Source organism: Bos taurus, chromosome 3 (genome assembly GCF_002263795.3).
Source record: "Bos taurus isolate L1 Dominette 01449 registration number 42190680 breed Hereford chromosome 3, ARS-UCD2.0, whole genome shotgun sequence".
NCBI lineage: Eukaryota > Metazoa > Chordata > Mammalia > Artiodactyla > Bovidae > Bos > Bos taurus.
The window spans coordinates 103,890,831-103,913,680 of NC_037330.1; the positions used below are offsets into that span (position 1 = coordinate 103,890,831).

At 37.6% G+C, this 22,850-nt stretch overlaps 1 protein-coding gene across 6 annotated transcripts in view; it reads left to right on the top strand.

Annotated features, from left to right (window-relative positions):
• Positions 1 to 22,850, top strand: part of FOXJ3 (forkhead box J3) — a 125,320-nt gene that overhangs the window by 10,687 nt on the left and 91,783 nt on the right. For 4 of the 6 annotated variants that reach the window (XM_005204917.4, XM_005204916.4, XM_015466937.3 and 1 more), the window contains exon 2: positions 11,462 to 11,522. In XM_005204917.4, the coding sequence (XP_005204974.1) occupies positions 11,479 to 11,522 (44 nt within the window). In that variant the 5' untranslated portion in view covers positions 11,462 to 11,478. Of the gene's footprint in view, positions 1 to 11,461; positions 11,523 to 16,647; positions 16,922 to 22,646; positions 22,672 to 22,850 lie in introns of all 6 variants that reach the window. The other 2 variants (XM_059885181.1, XM_059885180.1) reach the window with 2 other exon arrangements.

Consider the following 22,850-nt stretch of genomic DNA (forward strand, 5'->3'; position numbering starts at 1 on the left):
TCCATATAGACATACATCTTGAGTTAATCTTTTATTCAGGCCAGTGAGATATCCCACTAAAATGCTTGATACAGTCATTCAGCTACTCTTAGAATACCTGTAGTCACTGTAGCTGAAAGGTAACTTGTTTGTTACTAGCTCTAATTGGGGCAAAATTTGCTTCTAACTTCATCTCTTTTTCCTTCTCCTTCTCTGTGCAACATTGGAGACCTAGTTTGCCTTATTTAACAAGATAACTCTTTAAATATTTGAATGTGATTATTCATTCAGCAAATATTTTTTCAGCACCTACACATTCAAGACATGGTTCCGGGCATTGTGAGAGATCCAAAGGTAGTTAAGAGGCATAGTCTCTTAAAGAACTGATGTAGAGAAAGAGTCAGGGTTTTGTTGAAAAGGGTGGTTTTTGCTTATGACCTGGAAAGCTTCTTGGAAACAATAATGTTTGAAATAAGATAATGAGAGGGTAGTCTACTGTGAGCACATAATTAGAAATCTAGAGGTGAGGAGAAACAATGCAAGTTAGAGAAGTAGCAAGAAGGCTCAGCCTGGCTGTTTCACAAACTGTTCTCAAGGATATTGAAAACGTTCATTATTGTATTCTCAGTGCCTGGAGAAGTGTTGGCAGGTAATAGGGGCTCAGTAAATATTTGTTGAATGAATGGTTACATTTGGGAAATACAGAATTTCTTGAGTCATAAAGTGCTCTAGGATATAGAATACTTTGCTAAAGTCCCTTAGAAAAGTATTTGACTCAAACTTTCTTGATTATGGAATGCCTGTTAACAATTTTTAAAACCCTCTGGAAAATATTATACTGGGGTCTCTATGTTAGAGCTGACATGGAAGGCTGGAAAGTGTTTGGTTTTTTTTTCAAGCTAAACACACCCATTTTCTTCGGTCATTCTACATTTGACATTTGGCTTCTAAACTCCTTGCCAGTCTGATATCCCTCCCTCCAAACTTTCTAGCTCCTAAGTGTTCTTAAAATGTGGTACTCAGAATACAATACTCCACTTGTGAACTAACCAGTGAAGAGTGAATGGGACTGCTACCTCCCTGATCTCGATACTGTTCTTCTAATGAACCCTAAGATTGTATTTTCTTTTCAGCAGCTGAGTCACTGTCTTGGCTCATACTCAGTCCTCATATTAATTTACAAGAAGTTCTTTGAGTCAATTCAGAGAGATTTCCTATTAGTAGAGCTAACAAATGAATGCCACCCCCCCTTTTTTTTTTCCTGATTGAGTCTAGGCTGTTTTCTCAGAAGTACTAGTCATTCTTAAGCTTCCTGAAATGTGAGGAAAAAAAGAAAAAGAGTTGATTGTACAGTGCTGCTGGAGTAACATTAAAGTCCAGCTGTACTGCTGAGTGCACTCAAAGCTAGATAAGATGTAACGAATCCCCCTATACCTGTTACAGATTTAATAATTATTAAGCTGTTGGCCATATATGCCTCAACTGCCTTTTTTCCTTTTTTCTCTTTTGCTTGAGTATTTTAAAGAAAATTGTAGACATTGTCTTTTCACCCCTACAAAGCTTAGTATGCATGTCTAAAAAATATAGACATTTTCTTACATAACCATGTGCTGCTATTGTAGCTAACAGAATTAGCCGTATTTCCTATTAGTGTTGTCCAGTGTCAGTTCATAGTAAAAATATCCTTGATTGTGTCTTTTTACAGTTTTTAATTGAATCAGGATTCGGACTAGGTCTACACATTACATTTAGTTGTTATTGTTTGTTGTCTCTCTTAACCTGAGTTCCCCCCTTTCTTTTTGGCATAATTTCATTCTGTCCACTTCTTTGGATTTTCACGTTTCTGTACCAAGTTCTGTTACTATTATTTTGGAAATAGCTGTAAGAGTTTTACTTCATTTATAGCAATTTAGTAAACGTTTTGGACTATTACGTACAAAATATGTGCTCAGGATTACGGCAGGTAGAATGGTTAATTTGACATGTCCCTGGCCTACTAGGAGGCCTGCAATCCAGTGGCAGAGACAGGTACATACAGGAACAATAGGAAAGAGATTATTTGTCTTTACATGGAGCATGCCTTGATTATATAACCTCCCATTTATTTTCACGGTAAATGCTGCTAGTGGACATTACTTCAGTCATGTCCTGATCAGAAACCCATAGTTGATTTTTGTCTCTTGATTCAAACTAAACTATACTGTTTCAGGCCTGGCAGTCAGTGCTCCACTAATTCTCACCTTTACCTAAAGTGAAACTCCTCAAAGCACAAATACCTTTTTTTTTTTTTTTAAGACCAAGTGTATATTGTCATGTAGAAATTTTCATTTCTCAAGCAAGATTATAGACATTTTGAGAGCAAAAATCTTTGTGTATTATTGGAAAGCTTTATAATTACTTTTGAAGAGTTCTGGCACACATGTTGGTGGGCCTGCTCTTACTGCCTATTACCTTCCCGGAGAGAGCTTCTGCCAGTTAAAAGTAAATAATCCAATTCTGGATCTCTTACCCAGAAGCCTCCTTAAAAAAAGCCCATTCGGTCAGTGATCTGAGTCACGACGGCAGATACATGGTTTGCATGTTATCACTTCCCGATCACCATGTCCATGGCGAACTACTAATTTCTTGTTTTTTTAAGACATGACATTCTCATTGTAGCACTTTAGGCAACTACTACCTATTGAACATAATTGGCAAGTGATAGGAAACCTTTCTGCTATCCCAGTCCTAAAGCAGTAGTTCCTGAATTAAGCTGTGCAACCAGAATCACCAGATACTTGTAATTAATAGATTTCCTAGGTTTCACCCTAGACTCTTGAATCAGGATTTCCAGGAATAGGATAGAAACGATTCTTAAAAGTTGGCAGTGGTTTGTTGACTGGCTTTGGGGACCAGACAGGCAATTCTTCTTTTGTGAAAAAGCTGTAGCAGTGGAGACTATAGCTTCCCATCTTTCCCAGGTGTAGTACAGTGTCTCATTCCTCTAACAGTCATGATGTTCCGATGTGTTCAATTTACGTTTCAGGAGTATGGTGGATCTCTTGCTTTGAATTATACCAGGCGAAGCACATGAATCAAATGCCTGAGATAAAGATACGGGATCCAGAGAGGTGGCATCTTGGTTTTCTAAATATAACTGAGCATAAATTTAAAGCCTCAAAACTGTTCAGTCCTCTGAGAGCTTCTTCTTTCTCTGTTTAGTGAATACCTTTAGAAGTTTAAAATGAAAGAGTTCAACATTTTTGGAGTGAACAGGTCTTTAGAATTTTTTTCATATTTCTTGTATATTCTTTAAAGATTTAAACATATAATATGATTTAGTTTCATATACCTTTGTCAGATTTTTCATGAAAGTAAATCTACAAATTGGGGAAACATTCTTTATTAGACCACATGATTTGATTTTGGGACTGGAAATTGTGGTTAAGTTATTGAGCAAAGTAGACAGACTGAAGTTTCAAGATTATCCAGTGAGTTAATAACAGACCCAGAAATAGAATCCTGTGTTATTTACTTGGGTTATGATTTGGTTTGAAGAGGAAGGCCTGTGATCTGTTTACATAAATTTAGGGATTTGGAAGAAGTTATAATTCTGTGATGTTTAGCCAAGAAGCTCCCCTCCCCCACATTTACCACCTGTTTTATTGACACTAACCCTACGCTATAGAGGGTAAAGAGACAGTTCATATTTACACTTCCTACTTCTAAAACAGTCTTGTAAAGCCGAAGCTGATTGTTGGTTTGCCTGCTTTTTTTCATCTTCTGTTATTAGAGAATAACAACACCTTGCCCTAGTTTTTTTTTTTTTTTTTTTTTTAGGAGAGGTGGTATAGCCTAAGTAGTTGTTTTATAGGTAATGTTAGAGTGGTTTCCTATAGCATTTTTTCAGGGTTTATACAGATGTATACCCAAGTGTATCTTTGTTAAACATGTTTAATTAGTGTGTGGTTTGGAAATGGTGGAGACCACCAGAAAACGAACTTTCCTGAACCACTAATGGTTGAAGGGGTTATAGATTTCAAAGTAATTGCTATAATAGAGTTGCTTTCTGATGAAGTCATTACTTTTACTCTCCCCTTTTCCATTTTGTGGAATAGGGTGGCGGGGGGGGGGGAGTTTCCTATGGCACCAGTGGGGAAAGAAGCAGGAACTTACAGAACAAGACAATATTTGTGTGTGAATGTGTGCTTAAACTTGTGAGCAAGTTTAAGAAACTTAGGAAAAAACACAAAGGACCCCCCCCCCCAGCTTTATTGAGATAAAATTCACATACCATACAATATACCTATTTAAAGTGTAAAATTCAATTTTTTCTAAACATTTTCGTAGGGTTGTGTATGTTTTCCTCTCCCTCTAAAACAAGCCCCACACTTATTAGCAGTAAGTCCACTTTACCTGCCTCTCTGTGCTTAGTCACTCAGTTGTGTTCAACTCTTCCACTCCATGGACTGTAGCCCACCAGGCTCCTCTGTCCATGGGGATTCTCTAGGCAAGAATACTGAGTGGCTTGCCATGCCTTCCGCCAGGGGATCTACCCAACCCAGGGATCAAACCTAGGTCTCCCTCATTGCAGGCGGATTCTTTACCATCTGCCTACCAAGGCCACCTGCCTCCCTAGCTCTGCTGCTGCTGCTAAGTCGCTACTAACCCATAATCTAATTTGTCTCGTTTGGACATCTGATATAAATGGAATCGTGTAATATATAGTCTAGTTACTGGCTTCTTTCACTTAGTATGTTTTCACGGGTCATTTATGTCATAGCATGTACCATTCCTTTTTATTGGCAAACAGTATTCTGCTGTATGATTATAACATCTTACTTATCCATTCATCAGTTATTGGGCACTTGGGTTGTTTCCACTATTTTACTGTTATTTAATGCTGCTATGAACATTTGTGTATAGATTTTTCTGTGGTGGTATGTTTTCATTTCATGGGTATATTCCCTGTAGAATGGCTGTGTCATATGGTTACTCGATGTTTAACTTTTTGACAAACTGCCAGACTGTTTTCCAGAGTGGCTGCACTGTTTACATTTCCACTGCCAGTGTATGAGAGCTTCAGTTTCTTCAAATCTTTGCAACTTTTGTTATTGTCTGTTTTTTTTTTTATTATAGCCATCCTAGCTGAAGTAATATCTGATTACTTAGTATCTGATTACCTAGATGAAGTAGTAGTGTGATTCTGATATGCATTTCCCTAATAACTAATTATTTTGAACATCTTTTCGTCTTATCGGACATTTTAATATGTTTTTTTAAGAAATACGTATTCAAGTCTCTGCCCATTTTTTCTTTTTTTTACAGTCAAATGCTCTACCCCTTTGCTCTGTCTCCAAATCTTTGGGCGTTTTTAACTTGGGTTGTTTTAACTTGAGTTGTAAGGGTCCTTTATATATTCTGGATACCCAACTTGTTCTTCTAACTGTGAATTTGTCTTAAATTATTTGCTTCAGAGGCAGAGAGAATTAATGGATACAAAGACTACATTTAAAAGATTTGGTGAATTTTCAGTTAGATCTTAGCTGTACTTCTTTTGGGTTTATTCTCTTTCCAATCTAGAGGAACTTGGTTTATTAATTCATTTGAACAAATATGACCGCAGACTACATACTAGCATTTGGGGATATAACAGAGACTGAAACAGAAACTTAAATCTGCGTTCTAGGGGGACAGAAGCAGACAGTAAAAGAAAAGTCATTATCAAGTCGTATCAGATGACAAGAGCTATGAAGAATAAAACAGGGTAATGGGGATATAGTGTGATGGATGAGCTTTCTAATATGTTCTTCACCTTTCTTGATTTCTTAATCCGTTCCTCTCTGCTCTGTTTGACCTTATTGCACTTTGTTTATTTTCATTTTATGTAGTTTGTAGCTAATTTTTTATTTCACTCTTTCCTGGTTCTTAACACCCTTCCAGTCTAATTTTTGTTCCCACTAGTCTGCAAACCCCACCCTCTATAGTATTAAATGATCTTCCGTTAAAAGCCTGTTTTGTGTTTTCCATTTATGTCCGTCTTAATCTGTGTGTAACACTTGCCTTTTTCCCCATTAAATCACTTGCTGCTATTTCCAGTACAGTTTTCTCAAGGGTGTTTTTTAAAACTTGTTCCTCTTCTCTAAATCTGAGTTCTCCAAGTTTAAGTTTTGGCTTTTCTTCTCCCTCTAACATTACCATGGTGAAATGATCATTCTCACATGATTTTGCTTTCTGAGAGCATGTGACTCTGAGTTCTCGCTTTTTAGCTATAGCTGCATCACTGCCTTTAGGTTCAACGAGTGGAGCTGCGATGAACAGCTGATTGCTACTCACTCAGCAAGATTCTTTTCCCTTTACTCCTTCCTCTGGCAGATTTTTCCTGTTTAGGATGATTAAGACACAGGTTATTTCCATGACTGCTTTAATGATTACCTGTGAGTAATGGTATAGCAATTCACGATGTTCAGTCAAGGAACCTGACTCAACAGGGTTGTTCCTTCATGAATGCTAGTAAATTTTTATTTTCAAGTCTTATGAAAGATAGAGCTGAATTCAGAAGTTTATTTTTTTTTTTAAGGAATGCTTTCTTGACTTACAGTGCTTTAGAATTTATTTTCAACAGACTTAATTATTTTATATGCCACGGTGGTGGCTTCATTAAAGCTCCTATTACAGTAACTTGAGGCATGACTTTTCCCTTTTAACAATATGCCCAAAATCACAGTTGGGATTGCAATCAAGGTCTTGGCTCAAGGTCTTTATAAGGTCTTGGTTACGAGTTCTTTATAAATAAAAATACTTCCATTTCACCTCCTCCTCTCAAATAATATATTTTATACACCTGTTAGTTTGTTAAACATCTGCTTCCTAGATGTGAATAGTTTGTAACTCAGTTTAATGTACACTTGATGACTGCTTGTATTAAAAGAAATTCTGAATTCTTCTGTTAGTGATGACATGTAATACAGTAGTTTCTATTGGAGTTTGTGCATCAGTGCATGACTGATTTTTACTCCCCATACTCTGGTTATGTTATGCTACACAAAGTTTCTTGTTTGTTGATTTTCAAAGGATTTGCAGAAAATGCTAGTTGGTGCTGTTGGCAACAACTTAAACTGTATAAATTTTGGATGAAGTTGAATGAATTAATATAATTGTTCAACATAGTTGACTTCAGAAATGTGAGTTTGTGATTTGGAAGAGACTGATTTCACTATGAATCTTAGCCTTCTTCTGTGAGCATTCCATGTTTCTGGACATTTGCCTGGGTAGGGAGAATAATATTGGTGTATTTGTTCTTTCAACTAACCTGACTGGTGTTCAAGACACCATGTAGGAGCAATAATCTTAAGTTAAAAGAGTGAAGAAAACTGAAATGAAGGCATCAAGGCTGCAGTAGATTAGAAAGATAAAGTTCACCATTTAAAAGTGTAAAATTTGGTGATCTTATACTAAAGGATTTTATTCACAAAGTTGTGCAACTCTCACCTCTATCTAATTGCAGAGCATTTTTATCAACCCTGAAAGAAACCAGTTAGCAGTCACTCTCTATTCTCATCCCTCCTCCCATCCCCCTATCTACTGGCTAATCTACTTTCTGTCTCTTAAGATTTGCCTGTTCTGGACATTTCATATGAATGGAGTCATGCAGTATGTGGTCTTCTGTATCTGACTTCTTTCTTAATGCTAAGATGTTCAAGGTTCATTCATGTTGTGTCATGTAACAGTGTATCATTCCTTTTTATGGCTGGATAATATTCCATAGTATATGGATACTGTGCAGATACGCCACGTTTGTGTACGTGTTCATTGGTTGATGGACATTTGGTTTCTTTACACTTTTTGACTTTATAAATAATACTGCTATGAACATTTGCGTGCAGGTTTCTGTGTGAACATATGTTTTAAGTTCTCTTGGTGGAGAGTGTATATTATATGAGTATATATTATATAGTCCCAAGAGCATTCTATATATATTCATGTATGTATATATTTGTGTGTATATATAATTTATATATGTAATATAGATATCTCTAAGGGTAGAATTGCTGGGTCATATGGTAACTTTTATAAGAATTTACCTTTGTTCTTTGTAAAGCTGATAATGCAGAATGTAGTTTAGGTTTAAGAGCCAAATGTGCTGGCTAACTTTCCATGTTCTCTTGTCCCTACCCACCCAATATAGACAGCTCACCTGATGTCTAGATTAACTGTTGGAGTCAATAGGGCAGTCATACTCAGATAACTACCTTGCAGAATCCTGGATATAGAGTCCTGGAGTTAGCTCTACCCACTTGGTGAGGAATGGCCTGAGAGCCCAGGGGTGTTTAAAAGTCATTCCTCATAGAAATCAAGAGTTAAAGTGTTCACCTCTAACAAGGAAAAAGAAAGGTGTTAGGCTAGAAACCTGAAAGCCATTCTTAGATAAAGGACCCTAAAGGTAGGAAATACTACTTTAAAGAAAGAGGATGAATTCAGCTTTGGACATAGTAAATTTGGGATTTCTGGGAGAGAATGTTAGTTATGTGTAGAGATTAGGAGATTGATCCCTAATAGGGATGTGGATTTGAAATTCATCTACATGTAGGCATTTGAAATATAAGAATGGGTAAATCATTCATAAAATAAAAACAGTAGGGAAAAGTCTCATAATTCCCATATCTGAAGTCTGAGTTTTTGAGTCTGCCACCTGATGTTTCAGCTGTATTTTACTCTTGAGTGGCTTGTTTCCTTCTGGTTTTGTGATTTTTGATTGTGAATTTATTTATCTTGGGACCTTATCCTTGAGAATTCTTCCAAGCCTAGATCAAAGGCAGATTGCCAGAGAGGATTTGCGTTTGCATCTGTCAAGGTTGAGGGGCAGATAACACCGTTCTAGGACCATTCTAAAATTCTGAGTATGAAGCTTTTTAAACCATAATCTAGGTGAGGGTTAGCTTCTGGTTGTATCTGAGAAGACACTGTTGAACCGCTCTTTTAGCCTCAGTCCCTCACCAACACTCAATGCCAAGGTTAAGAAATTTTCGTTGAGATTCTCTTGGATAACATCTGGACTTTGCCTCTTGTACCTTGAGCCCTAACAAACTTTGGAATTGCAAGCTGAAATTCAGGGTTTGGCGCAGTGCCAAATGAGTGAAAGCTGGTTTCAGTACTCTGCATACTTCTCTAGTTTCCCTCTTTCACTTAGTGTTTAGTCTTGATCATACTTTATTTCCTTTCAAATTATTGATTAATATATAAAGGTTTAAAATTATCCGGTGTTTGTATTTTCACTGGACATGTTGATCAAGCTATCTATTCTGTTGTTCTGGCAGAAGTAGAACATCTCTTGACAATTATTGATAGATGCAGGGAGTGGAGTCAGCCTCTAAAATAAAAGTTATAAACTTGGGATAACCACCAATGTTTTGTTTGGCCCACATAGTGTTTAGAAAATAAAAATTAGGAGATTTCAAATAAAATTTTGGATATTTTGCTTTTCTTGAAAAATTAGATGTTCTTAACCATATTTTTGGGGCTCCAAAATCACTGCAGATGGTGATTGTAGCCATGAAATTAAAAGACGCTTACTCCTTTGAAAGGAAAGTTATGACCAACCTAGACAGCATATTAAAAAGCAGAGACAGTACTTTGCCAACAAAGGTCCGTCTAGTCAAGGCTGTGGTTTTTCCAGTGGTCATGTATGGATGTGAGAGTTGGACTATAAAGAAAGCTGACCGCCGAAGAATTGATGCTTTTGAACTGTGGTGTGGGAGAATGCTCTTGAGAGTCCCTTGGACTGCAAGGAGATCCAACCAGTCCATCCTAAAGCAGATCAGTCCTGGGTGTTCATTGAAAGGACTGACGTTGAAGCTGAAACGCCAATATTTTGGCCACCTGATGAGAAGAGCTGACTCATTTGAAAAGACCCTGATGCTGGGAAAGATTGAGGGCAGGAGGAGAAGGGGACAACAGAGGATAAGATAGTTGTATGGCATCACCGACTCGATGGACGTGAGTTTGAGTGAACTCCGGGAGTTGGTGATGGACAGGGAGGCCTGGCGCGCTGCAGTTCATGGGGTCGCAAAGAGTCGGACACGACTGAGCAACTGAACCCGAACAGTACGGGGCTTACAATCCTGCTCAGCAGCAGTTGGCTAGAACTGGAAAAGGAGCCAATCCTTTTAGAGTGAACCTGTTTTCTTTAGTTGCAAACAATTGTATGCATATTATACTCTTCGATTCCAGCTTCTCTCATTCATATTACTTGTAGACACTGAATGATCCTTGCACTGGATAGTAGTGCTAATAGATAGTTTCACATTTGTTCAATGATTTAATTCTAATAACAAACCTGCAGTTTATCTCTTGATAAAGATCTAGGTGATACTATCCCCAAGCTACAGATGGAAAAAATGGAGGTTCTCTGCTGCTGCTGCTGTTAAGTCACTTCAGTCGTGTCCAACTCTGTGCGACCCCATAGACGGCAGCCCACCAGGCTCCCCCGTCCCTGGGATTCTCCAGGCAAGAACGCTGGAGTGGGTTGCCATTTCCTTCTCCAGTGCATGAAAGTGAAAAGTGAAAGTGAAGTCGATCAGTTGTGTCTGACTCTTAGCGACCCCATAGACTGCAGCCTACCAGGCTCCTCTGTCCATGGAATTTTCCAGGCAAGAGTACTGGAGTGGGGTGCCATTGCCTTCCCCGGGAGGTTCTCTGAGGATATGTAATTCTTCAAGATCTCAGTGTCATAGCTAGAATTTGAACAAAGCCTTTTCTGTTCAATGTTATTCTTAACTTTTTAATTAAGCAGTGGAACTGTTCTTCAAATCAGGTCTTATTGAGGTCCATTCTGTGATACCAACAAAGATATCACTGCTTTGATTGAAGGGTAGATGAAGTGGGAGATGGGAACCTGTGAGGATGGGGACCTGCATGCTGAGCTGTTTGGTAGCCTTTAGGCACCTCTCTGGAATCCCTCAGTTCAGTTCAGTTCAGTTCAGTTGCTGAGTCGTGTCTGACTCTTTGCAACCCCATGAATTGCAGCACGCCAGGCCTCCCTGTCCATCATGAACTCCCAGAGTTTACCCAAACTCATGTCCATCGAGTCGGTGATGCCATCCAGCCATCTCATCCTCTGTTGTCCCCTTCTCCTCCTGCCCCCAGTCCCTCCCAGCATCAGGGTCTTTTCCAATGAGTCAGCTCTTTGCGTGAGGTGGCCAAAGTATTGGAGTTTCAGCTTTAGCATCAGTCCTTCCAGTGAACACCCAGGACTGATCTCCTTACACTCTACTAAACCATTTGGACTCTTTATCTGTAACTAAGCTTAATTTGTTAAATTTTGTGAGTTTCTGGCTTCTTTGGGTGTTACAGTTATAGTGTGCCTATTTTTCCTGTGCTTCTTGGTATGTCAGTCTTCCTTAATGTAGTTCATCATATTGCTCAACAGCATTTTTAGTATATTTTGATTTATAGTTTAATTTATTTTGGAGCATCTGATAACTAACTCTTCTTTACTTTTCAGATTCTCTTTGTGGCCAGATGGGTTTGTATGGACAGGCTTGTCCATCTGTAACTTCATTAAGGTGAGTACTGTTTTTTTTGTTTTTTTTATTAGAACATGTAACATTTTAAAAGTTACGCTGGTCAAGTCATATTAGAATCAGTTTCACTGTAAGGTTCACAGTAAAACACTGTAGTTTGTTTTGGGAAGTAGCGCTGTTTTGTGAGACAGGGAGATACTTTGCTTAATAAGACTAGATAATAATCGAAATTCCTTTCTAAAGGATGATATAAACAGGATACCTAAATTATCCTCATTTACAATAAATAAGTAAAATGTAAAAAAGTAGGAACTAAGTTGTATTCAACCCAGTGGTTTTGTATTTTTTTTGAAGTTTCTAAATACTTTCTTCAAATTAAATCTTAAGTGAAATCCTGTGAATAAATTAAATAGGTAAATGCTGGGCTTAGACTTCCATGTTCTACCCCCATAGTTGCCCTTGAGGGATTACTGTAGTTCTCAGAGCACAGTCTGAAAACATAACGTAGATCTAACCTGTTTATTAAAATTTTTCAGACTGGAATGTGAAGTGTTGATGGCAGCACCCACCAGCTGCGTGTGGTGTTGCAGCTAGCTACCATGTGTGGTTGCTGCCATTTCTTTGTTCAGCATATTGATCACCTAATATAGTGTCAGGAGCTGTCTGAATGCTGAGGCTGCAGTAGTGAACATAACGGATTAAAAATCCTGTAATCATTGGGTTTATAGTTTGGTGAAGGCATAATTAAACAAAATAAGAAGTGTTAGACACTGATAGTGATAAGAGCTAAATGAAAAATAAGAGAATGGGATTAGGAAATTCAGAGATAAAGTGTTATTTTAGATAGGGTAGCCAGGGAAAGCTTTACCAAAAAAATGACATTTGAACGAAGACTTGAAAGAGTGATGGAACAAACCTTTCGTTGGATAGTAGAGGATGAACATTCCGGGCATAGGGAACCTAAGAAGTGCTGGGGCAGGAGCCTTGCTTTGTATATTGGAGGAACAGTGAGGTCATTATAGCTGGAACAGAGCAAGTGATAAAGAGAGTTGGAATTAACCAACTTTGGAGGGCAGAAGAGAGAGGAGGGGTACAAAATTATTAAGAGTCATTAATGTGGAGTCATGGAATCTTCAGGCTTGAAAGAAATTCTGGTGGTTTAGAATGCCACAAAAGAAAAATAAAGTTGCCTTTTTTGTTTTCATATGCTTGAATTTTTATCAGACTAAGGCTGATATCCTTTTTCCTCAGTGGGAAAGCTTTACCCTATGCTGTTTTGGCATTTCCCTAAGAATACATCTTCCAGCTTATAATGGAAATAGGTGGAGTGATGCGTTTCTACCTTGTTGGAGTCCATATGCCCCCACACCCCCACAATAGACACCTGTACAGTTTTGAAAAGAACTTAAAAAAAAAAAAAAAAAAGGGACTGTTATCTTTCATCTCCAAAGCTGCTGTAGAACTAATTTCATTTAAGAGTGATTTCTGCTTAATATGTTGGGAAGAATCATTTTACCCTTTTTTTGAATATTTAAAACTTTAGATATGACCAAATCAGGTTATTTTTGTAGACTTTGATTTTCCACTGATCATAGATTTCCTTAAAGACACTCGTTTGTGGGTTATGTTAACCATGTATTAAAGTCATTTACTGAGATTTTATATCCCTCTGTTTGAATAGTTCTGTCTAGGTGAAGCTTATATATGACATTGGATTAGGAATAATAGATACCTAACTTTTTTTGCTTGATAGAATTATATTATTGAAAGGGATGATGAAAGAGAAAAGATACCATGAATTATTTTATAACTTGCTCACTGTGTTTAATTCTTGTGTGTAATACTCTATAATCAAATTTTTATGGATATAGCTATAAATTTAGCATTTAGTTAATAAACTGAGAAGCTCTGTGACATTTGAGCTGAAATACTTAGGATCCTTCTATCCTAATCTTTCATTTTTTTGTAATCTGTATGGTCCAGTCCATCTGGGAGGCAGAGAATTCACATTCTCAGATATATGGGTAGACCATTGTTTGTCATTGATTTTTCTAACTGAAAGCCAGCTTTGGTTTGATATAAGGAGGAGAAGAAAAGAATGACTGTTTTTTTGGTGATGGGAAGAGAAACTGAATTACTTAAAACCGCAATCAATTTTTGTCTGCTTTTGCATAGTCTTTCCCAAGCCAGAAATGGCCTCTAACTACACTATCCCAATAGAAGTAGAGTAAGAAGTCTTAAAGTAACTCAAACCCAGTGACCAACACTGCTTATTTGCCATAACTCTCTTTGTATATATACCTTTATGTCTTGTGTATACTTTCATATGCTACCTATATATCTAGAAAGTGACTAACTTCAAGATAGGAAAGCATGGGAGTTGTTGGAGAAGAACCACCATATGGCTGGGAATGAGAAAATGGTTAAGCAGGTGGTGGGGAGGGTTGTAGGCATAGATGAGAGTGGGAGTGGATTACTTACGTGAGGTAAAGATAGGGGGTGGAATGAAATCATGTGACAACTAAAAAATTTGTTAGGTAGGAGAAGGTGCTTAGTAAGTGATTTAAAACTCTTCCTCTGCCCTTTAAGGTAAACAAGTTAAATATTGTTTTCTATAGATGATATTTGATCCTTGTTGAATTTGAGCATGTTAGAATTATTTTAAAAATTATGCTCAGTGTATTTTCATGATTAAAAAGTAATCATAAAGCAATTATTATAGAAAATTTGGAAAAACAGAGATAGCCATTGTTGATAATGTCTTATCATGTAATTTTATTCCAGTGGATACTGTGTGTGTTAAAAAAAGGTGCCCCAAATTTTCTCTAAAAGAATGGTTGCAAAAGATTTTGTTATGATAGCTAAATACACTCAATTTTAGTCAGATTGCTCTTAACTAGCATTTTGTTCTTTACTTTATAGTGTAGGTAAATTGCAGTTTCACAGAAGTTACTATAATAATATCATATACTATTACAGTATAACGAGATTGTTTTCTTTTTATCAGGATTCTGTCAGGAGGCAGAAACCACACCAGTTACATGAACAGAGACTTTAATAGAGTCAATGAGTAGATTTGAAGTTGTTAACTAGATAACAGAATGGATAAAAATAAAACTACTTAAATTATCATGGAGATAGATACTTCCAGAAGCAGCCATGAGCCCTAAGAGCTTGGGCACCAAAGGGGAAACCTAGAGACTTAGAGGAAGGGTCCTGTGGAAACAATTCAGATCTCCAAGGTGAAGGTACTACATGCTAACGCTTGTATTGAGTTCAGAATAGAAATCCCATAGGTTTGAAACCCAGAAATTTGGGGAAAGGGTGCTGGCTGGTGCTGGGGTCTTTGAGTAGGGTATGATTAAACTAGTTTCATAAGTGTTAGAAAAACTGCTGTGGGGAAGACTTTCTGTTGTAGGGGTGAAGAAACCTTTGCTGGGATAGTGCTCCTATGAAGCCCAAAGAAGAGATGGGAAAGCACAAGTATTTCTCTTTTTTCTCCAGGTTTGCAGTCCATTTTTAGTGTTTCCTCTTGGCAGACCCTTATAGGAAATCAGCTGGTAAAGCAGAAATGTGGTTTGCAGGCAGAGTTCCACTTCCAGCATCATTAAGGCAGATGGGGAAGAAGCAATGCGGGTTTGAAACTGAGGGGCAGTAACTTAATAAATTGTTTCAGCAAACTACTAAGAAATACAGTGTTAAAAAATGTTTTCTCAGCTCTGTTCTGCAGCCAGTGTTTATGTGATTTTAGAAAGGTATTTGCATGTTGCTAAAAAAGTGCTAATTTTATAAATCATGTGATATATATGAGTTACAGATATTCCTTGCAGTCTGAATCTACTGCATTCGTATCCTAAGTTTGAATAGTAGGAGTCTGGATAGTGAATACTGAGTTATGCTACTGCTGCTGCTAAGTCGTGTCAGTCGTGTCCGACTCAGTGCGACCCCTAGATGACAGCCCACCAGGCTCCCCCGTCCCTGGGATTCTCCAGGCAAGACCACTGGAGTGGGTTGCCATTTCCTTCTCCAGCGAGTGAAAGTGAAGTCGCTCAGTCGTGTCCAACTCTTAGCGACCCCATGGACTGCCGCCAACCAGGCTCCTCCGTCCATGGGATTTTCCAGGCAAGAGTACTGGAGTGCCATTGCCTTCCCCACTGAGTCATATACATTATTTAAGTCCTGAGTTTTGAATAGCAAGAGTGAGAGTTCAGGTAATGATGGATATAGTTTCTGTCAGACAGTAGAATCTTAAAAATTTAGCAGAATCTGTTTGCTTACTGAGTTTATATAAGAGGCTTTGAATCCTGAGGTGAATCTCCTTTTTATTTCCAGGTACAGACTCAGTAATAGCAAAAGCTTACTGAAAAAGCCAAAGTTTTCCTTGAACATTTGTTTTATGTAGACAGGTAAACACATATATGTATGTAACATACTACTTTCACATATTGTAGCATTAGATTTTTTATAATTTGGTTTGATTAAAGCAAAATAAAATTTGATATTTCTTTGGACTTGTTAAAGCATATCTGAATTGCCCAGCATTTATGAGGACTGATTTTTTTGGTTCACATGTGCGTTCAGCCTAGGGCACTAGGTTATCAGTAATACTTTCAAGTATCAGTAGTTTTTGACCTTCTGCCTGAGATTTTTCCTTTCATTATCTTTTCTGTTTTTATGGTTCACACTTAAACCTTTTCCTTTTTGTTACGCTTCTCCCTTAAAGATGCCTTTTATTATTGATCCAGTCTGTCTGTTTATGAGGTTAGGGAATAGACAGGGATTTTTAGCACCAGAAAAAGCTTGTGTGTTAGTGTCCCAAATGAATTTCCTGTCCATCCATTTTCTCATTGCCCTCCATTTGATATTGATAACTGTGCAGTTTAGAATGACCAGAGAAGGGTAGATTTATTTTAAGGCTTCTTGCTGCCTGGTTTCTAGTTGCAGATTTGGTATTGTTAAGGCAGTTCTGCTACATAGTTGTAGAATCGGGTAGGTACAGGTTCAGATCTCTGCCACATATTATTCATAAGATCTTGGGTAAGTTACTTAACTTTTCCTAAGTTTTTTTGTAATAGAGTTGTTAAGGTTTACCTCACTGGCCTGTTTGAATTCATGGGATACATACATAAAGCATCTGGCATAATTTTTCCTCTCTTGTGTTTTCCAGTAGTAGAAAGGGCTTCCCAGATGGCGCAGTGGTAAAGAATCCACCTACCAATGTAGGAGACGTGGATTCGAGCCCTGGGTCAGGAAGATCCCCTGGAGAAGGAAATGGCAACCCACTCCAGTATTCTTGTCTGGAAAATTCCATGGACAGAGGAGCCTGGCAGGCTATGGTCAACGGAGTCGCAAAGAGTTGGACACGACTGAGCACGCATTCAAACCCTCAATAGTAGAAAGCAAAAGGGATCATTATTTTTAGAACAAAAGAGGACATATTTGTATCCTTTGCTGTCAGCTCAAGAACGTGGGGTAGAAGAGAATTTCTTTCCTCCTATTTCCCCTTTTCCCTCAATTCTTATTTTTAAAATTTCTTAAAATTTTTTTTTTAAGAAGGATGGTTGATTTTCAATGTTTTTGTTTTTAGTATATAGCAAAATGATTCACTAATGCATACATATATAGGTATATTCTTTTTCAGATATTTTTCCCACTATAGTTTATTACAAAATATGTTGAATATAGTTCCCTTTGCTACAGTAGGACCTTGTTGTCTATTTTATATAGAGCAGTGTGTATCTGTTATTCTCAAGCTGCTAATTTATCCTCCCCCATACCTTTCCCCCTCTGGTAACCATAAGGTTTGTTTTCTATGAGTCTGTTTCTGTTTTGTTAAGTAATTTTTACATGTTTTTTTTAATTGTACATATAAATGATATATATTTACCTTTCTGTCTGGCTTAATTCACTTAGTTTGGTACTCTCTAATATGATAATTTACCAGTAGTGTTGAGGTTTGCAACTGACCTTAGGCTAAGGATCTTGCTGACATTGAATATTAGATTTTTATCGTATTTATAATTAATACAGTTTCATGTTTTTATATCAGTTCCACACAGTGGCAGGAATAACTTGTATTATCATAGTCCATTATATTTATCAAACTTTTTGTAATTGAAATCTATTAATTTGTGTGTTTAGTTCTGACATGTTCCAATTAAATGAAGAGTAGTAATTAACCATCTTAATTTTGACCATTACAGAAACTTTTCTAAAATCTGTTTTGAACTTTCTGGCTTATCTTCTAAAGCTTGTGTCTCATGTGGTAGCCAGTAATGTCATGTGGCTCTTTAAATTAATTAATTAAATATCAGTTCCCCAGTCACACTAGCCACATTTTAAGTGCTTGATAGCCACATGGCCACTGACTGTCATATTGGCTAACACACTAACATTTCCATTGTTGTAGAAAGTTCTGTTGGATAGTACTGGTCTAGAGTATCCTAAATGTAATTTAATCTTTGATTTACACTGACTTCTAGGGCTTCCTCTTCTGAGCATCAGGTATTGAAGAGTACCATTGGCTATTCACTGACTTAAGGCTGTATAAAAATTATTATGGGACTAAACATTGACTTTGATAAGGGTGGTGTCATCTGCATATCTGAGGTTATTGATATTTCTCCTGGCGATCTTGATTCCAGCTTGTGCTTCCTCCAGCCCAGTGTTTCTCATGATGTACTCTGCATATAAGTTAAATAAGCAGGGTGACAATATACAGCCTTGATGTACTCCTTTTCCTATTTGGAACCAGTCTGTTGTTCCATGTCTGGTTCTGTTGCTTCCTGACCTGTATAAGGTTTCTCAAGAGGCAGGTCAGGTGGTCTGGTATTCCCATCTCGTTCAGAATTTTCCACAGTTTATTGTGATCCACACAGTCAAAGGCTTTGGCATAGTCAATAAAGCAGAAATAGATGTTTTTCTGGAACTCTGTTGCTTTTTTGATGATCCAGTGGATGTTGGCAATTTGATCTCCGGTTCCTCTGCCTTTTCAAAAACCAGCTTGAACATCTGGAAGTTCATGGTTCACGTATTGCTGAAGCCTGGCTTGGAGAATTTTGAGCATTACTTCACTAGATGAGATGAGTGCAATTGTGCGGTAGTTTGAGCATTCTTTGGCATTGCCTTTCTTTGGGATTGGAATGAAAACTGACCTTTTCCAGTCCTGTGGCCACTGCTGAGTTTCCCAAATTTGCTGACATATTGAGTGCAGCACTTTCACAGCATCATCTTTCAGGATTTGAAATAGCTCAACTGGAATTCCATCACTTCCACTAGCTTTGTTCGTAGTAATGCTTTCTAAGGCCCACTTGACTTCGCATTCCAGGATGTCTGGCTCTAGGTGAGTGATCACACCATCGTAATTATCTGGGTCGTGAAGATCTTTTTTGTACAGTTCTTCTGTGTATTCTTGCCACCTCTTCTTAATATCTTCTGCTTCTGTTAGGTCCATACCATTTCTTTCCTTTATTGAGCCCATCTTTGCATGAAATGTTCCCTTGGTATCTCTAATTTTCTTGATGAAAGTGAAAGAGGAGAGTGAAAAATGTTGGCTTAAAGCTCAACATTCAGAAAACTAAGATATGGCAACCGGTCCCATCACTTCATGGCAAATAGATGGGGAAACAGTAGAAACAGTGTGAAACTTTATTGTTTTGGGCTCCAAAATCACTGCAGATGGTGACTGCAGCCATGAAATTAAAAGATGCTTTACTCCTTGGAAGGAAAGTTATGACCAACCTAGATAGCATATTCAAAAGCAGAGACATTACTTTGCTAACAAAGGTCTGTCTAGTCAAGGCTATGGTTTTTCCAGTGGTCATGTATGGATGTGAGAGTTGGACTGTGAGGAAAGCTGAGCGCCGAAGAATTGATGCTTTTGAACTGTGGTGTTGGAGAAGACTCTTGAGAGTCCCTTGGACTGCAAGGAGATCCAACCAGTCCATTTTAAAGGAGATCAGTCCTGGGGTGTTCATTGAAAGGAATGATGCTAAAGCTGAAACTCCAGTACTTTGGCCACCTCATGTGAAGAGTTGACTCATTGGAAAAGACTCTGATGCTGGGAGTGATTGAGGGCAGGAGGAGAACGGGACGACAGAGGATGAGATGGCTGGATGGCATCACCAACTCAATGGACGTGAGTTTGAGTGAACTCCAGGAGTTGGTGATGGACAAGGAGGCCTGGCGTGCTGCAATTCTTGGCGTCGCAAAGAGTCGGACACGACTGAGCGACTGAACTGAAATACTGATTTTGATAGCTAGCTTTGTGGTATTCTTACTAATATACTCGACCAGGCATTTAAGAATTTTAAAATACATTAATTAAACTTCCCCTCACAACTCTTTGAGGTTGGTGTGATTATTATTTTCATGTCACAGATGAGAAAACTGAGTAAAAAGCAACTCAAAACATACAGTGAATAAGGGACAGAGCTGGGTTTCATTCACAGGTCTTGCTCCAGGGTCAGTGCTCTTAATCACTAAATTCTACCTCTTGGCTAATCAGTATTTATCATAATTTGAGGCTTTCTCTTAAATGAGGAATGCTAAAAAATATTCTACTTAATTGAAGACACTGTTAAAGAGTAAGTGCAAAGGGGAAATACCAATGCAGGAAACAAGGAAAAATGATAGAAAAATAGTGATTTAATTTTGAAACACATTATCTAAAATTGAAAAAACCTTGAAAGGCAGCAGTTTTTTAAAAGGTGGGTAGAGAAATGTAAATTGTCATGAATTCATATACATGGAGGGAAATAATATCAGAGGTAATAGAGACTACAAAGCATCACTGGATATACTGGCACAATAAAGGAGGTGTTAAATATAAAATCTGTGCCTACCAACAGTGCACAGAATGTAAAATAATAGTACAGAACGATAAAAAAATTTTATGATTTGATTCAGTAAAACATATTTTAGTCAAGTTTTGCTTAGTTACAAGTAAAGGAAGCCAGCACTGGATATATATCCAAAAGTAAAGGAATTTATGTGGTGAATACTGCAGTATTTCTTGGAATCCAGAGATAGCTGGATCTCATAATAGAACTTACGTTCTTAGGAACCTAGGCAGTGTATTTTCTTCTCTCTTGCTTTTCCCTGAATGTAACGTATTTCTTCATTTTTTACAAACCAACTTTTCTTTGCTTTTCTGGCACATGGCTATCCCATACTTCACAAGTACATAGCTTGTTCATTCAGGAGACCAGCCCAAACTGTTTTAGTCCTAATACTGAATTTCCTGAAGAAGAAAATTCAGGCAAACAATTTGTGTCAGGTACAAATCCTTTAATCTGTTGTTGTGGCACTGACTTACAGGGCCCTGGAAATGGAGCCAACACTGAGAAAGGGCTTGATGAGTTAGGCAAAACTCAACAAAAAGTTTGTGATACAAAGCAGCATGTGTTCAGTGTTGGGTGATAAGAGTTAGGATTTCAAGAGAGGATATTTTTAGGGTTTAGAATTTTCCTTACTATTACATTGGTAGTGAATGAAAAACTTGATTCCCATCTTCATAGCAGAACAGAATATCCTTAGGATTGTGTATTTGAAATTGGACTCCTGCTTCAGTTTTGTTCGGTTTGACGTATATATGTGTATGTTTATTTTGTGTATGTGTATATATACAGACACACATACATATATATTTTTTGCTCAGGGTTCAGGATCCTAGTCCCCTGAAGGAATTGAACTCATGCCCCCTGCAGTGGAAGCCTGGAGTCTTAACCACTGGACTGCTCTGAAGTCCAGAGTTTGACATGTATATTGAATACTTACTATGTGCTTATTTGTATTCAAGATTCTCATAAAGGCAACAAAAGCAGGGAAAAAAGGTTAGTCTGCTCATAGTAGGGCTTACTTGAGAACCTGAGGGATAGGTGCTATGGACAGGTCTCTGTGGAAGGTTATGTCGCTAAATAGAGATTTTAAGCAGAGGAACCCTTTTCTTTGTAGTATGTTAACATTCTTCCTTCCCACCTTCTGCATAGCTTAAAGTGGGGGAGAGCTTCAAGTGATTAGCTGTGTAAAAAAGCATAGTCCATGCAGGTTATGGAAAGATGAGACTATTTGAGTAAATGGAGACTGAGATAAGCATAGTGCTTCTTAATATATTACAGGTAGGTCTGTAGAAAATGGAAAACAGGAAGGAAAAAAAAGAAAAACAAGAAGAAAAGCCCCTGTAATATAATGAGAGGAATGCTGGTTTGGAAGCCATATAAAATGGAGATAATCATTCATTATTTCCTTGCAACACAAATCAGTTATGTTTGTTTTTGATACCAAGAAGAAACCTAAAGGATATAAATTCATGAAGATTATTACTGCCTTTCAGATTGATTTTAGACATTTTACTGAGTATGGAGTAGTATCTCATTATGATTTTCCTGATGACTGATGATGTTGAACATTTTTAATGTACCTAATGACTACTTGTATGCCTTTGTTCAAATCTTTTGCATATTTTAGAACTATATAGCTTGTCTTCAAATTGCATTGTAAGAGTTCTTTATATATTGTGGATGCAAATTATTTTGTTAAAAAGTAAAATTTTGATAGCATCCAGTTTACCAATTTTTTCTTTCATAGTGTTTTGTTTTATGTCTTAGCTGAGAAATCCTTGTTGTTGTTCAGTCACTCAGTCGTGTCTGACTGTGACCCCATGGACTGCGGCATGCCAGGCTTCCCTGTCCTTCACCATGTCCCGGAGCTTGCTCAAACTCATGTCTTGAGTCGGTGATGCCATCCAGCCATCTTGTCTTCTGTTGTCCCCTTCTCCTCCTGCCTCCAGTCTTTCCCAGTCTCAGGGTCTTTTCTAATGCGTTAGCTCTTCGCATCAGGTGGCCAAAGTTTTGGAGCTTCAGTTTCAGCATCAGTCTTTCCAGTGAATATTCAGTGTTGATTTCCTTTAGGATTGTCTAGTTTGATCTTCTTGCTGTCCAAGGATAAATCCTTACCCACTCCAAATTGCAAAATTTTTTTGTTTTATTGAGATATAATTGACATGGTACAGTTTGATGTTTGACATATATACATACCCATAAAATCATTACCACAACATGTCCATCATTTTTAAAAGTTACCTGGTGTCCCTGTGATTCTTCCCTCTTATCCCTCTCTCTACAAGATAGCAGTTGATCTGTTTTTCTGTTTGTTTCTATTTTCTAGAATTTTATAGAAATGGAATCATACGGTATGTATTCTTTTCTGGTCTGGCATCTTTTATTCAGCACAGTTATTTTAAGATTCATGTATGTCTCTGCAAGTATCAATAGTTTATTCTGTTCCATTGGATTTATGTATAGCAATTTGCATATTCATTTACCTGATGATGGATTTTTAGATTGTTTCCAGCTTTAACTGTTACAAATA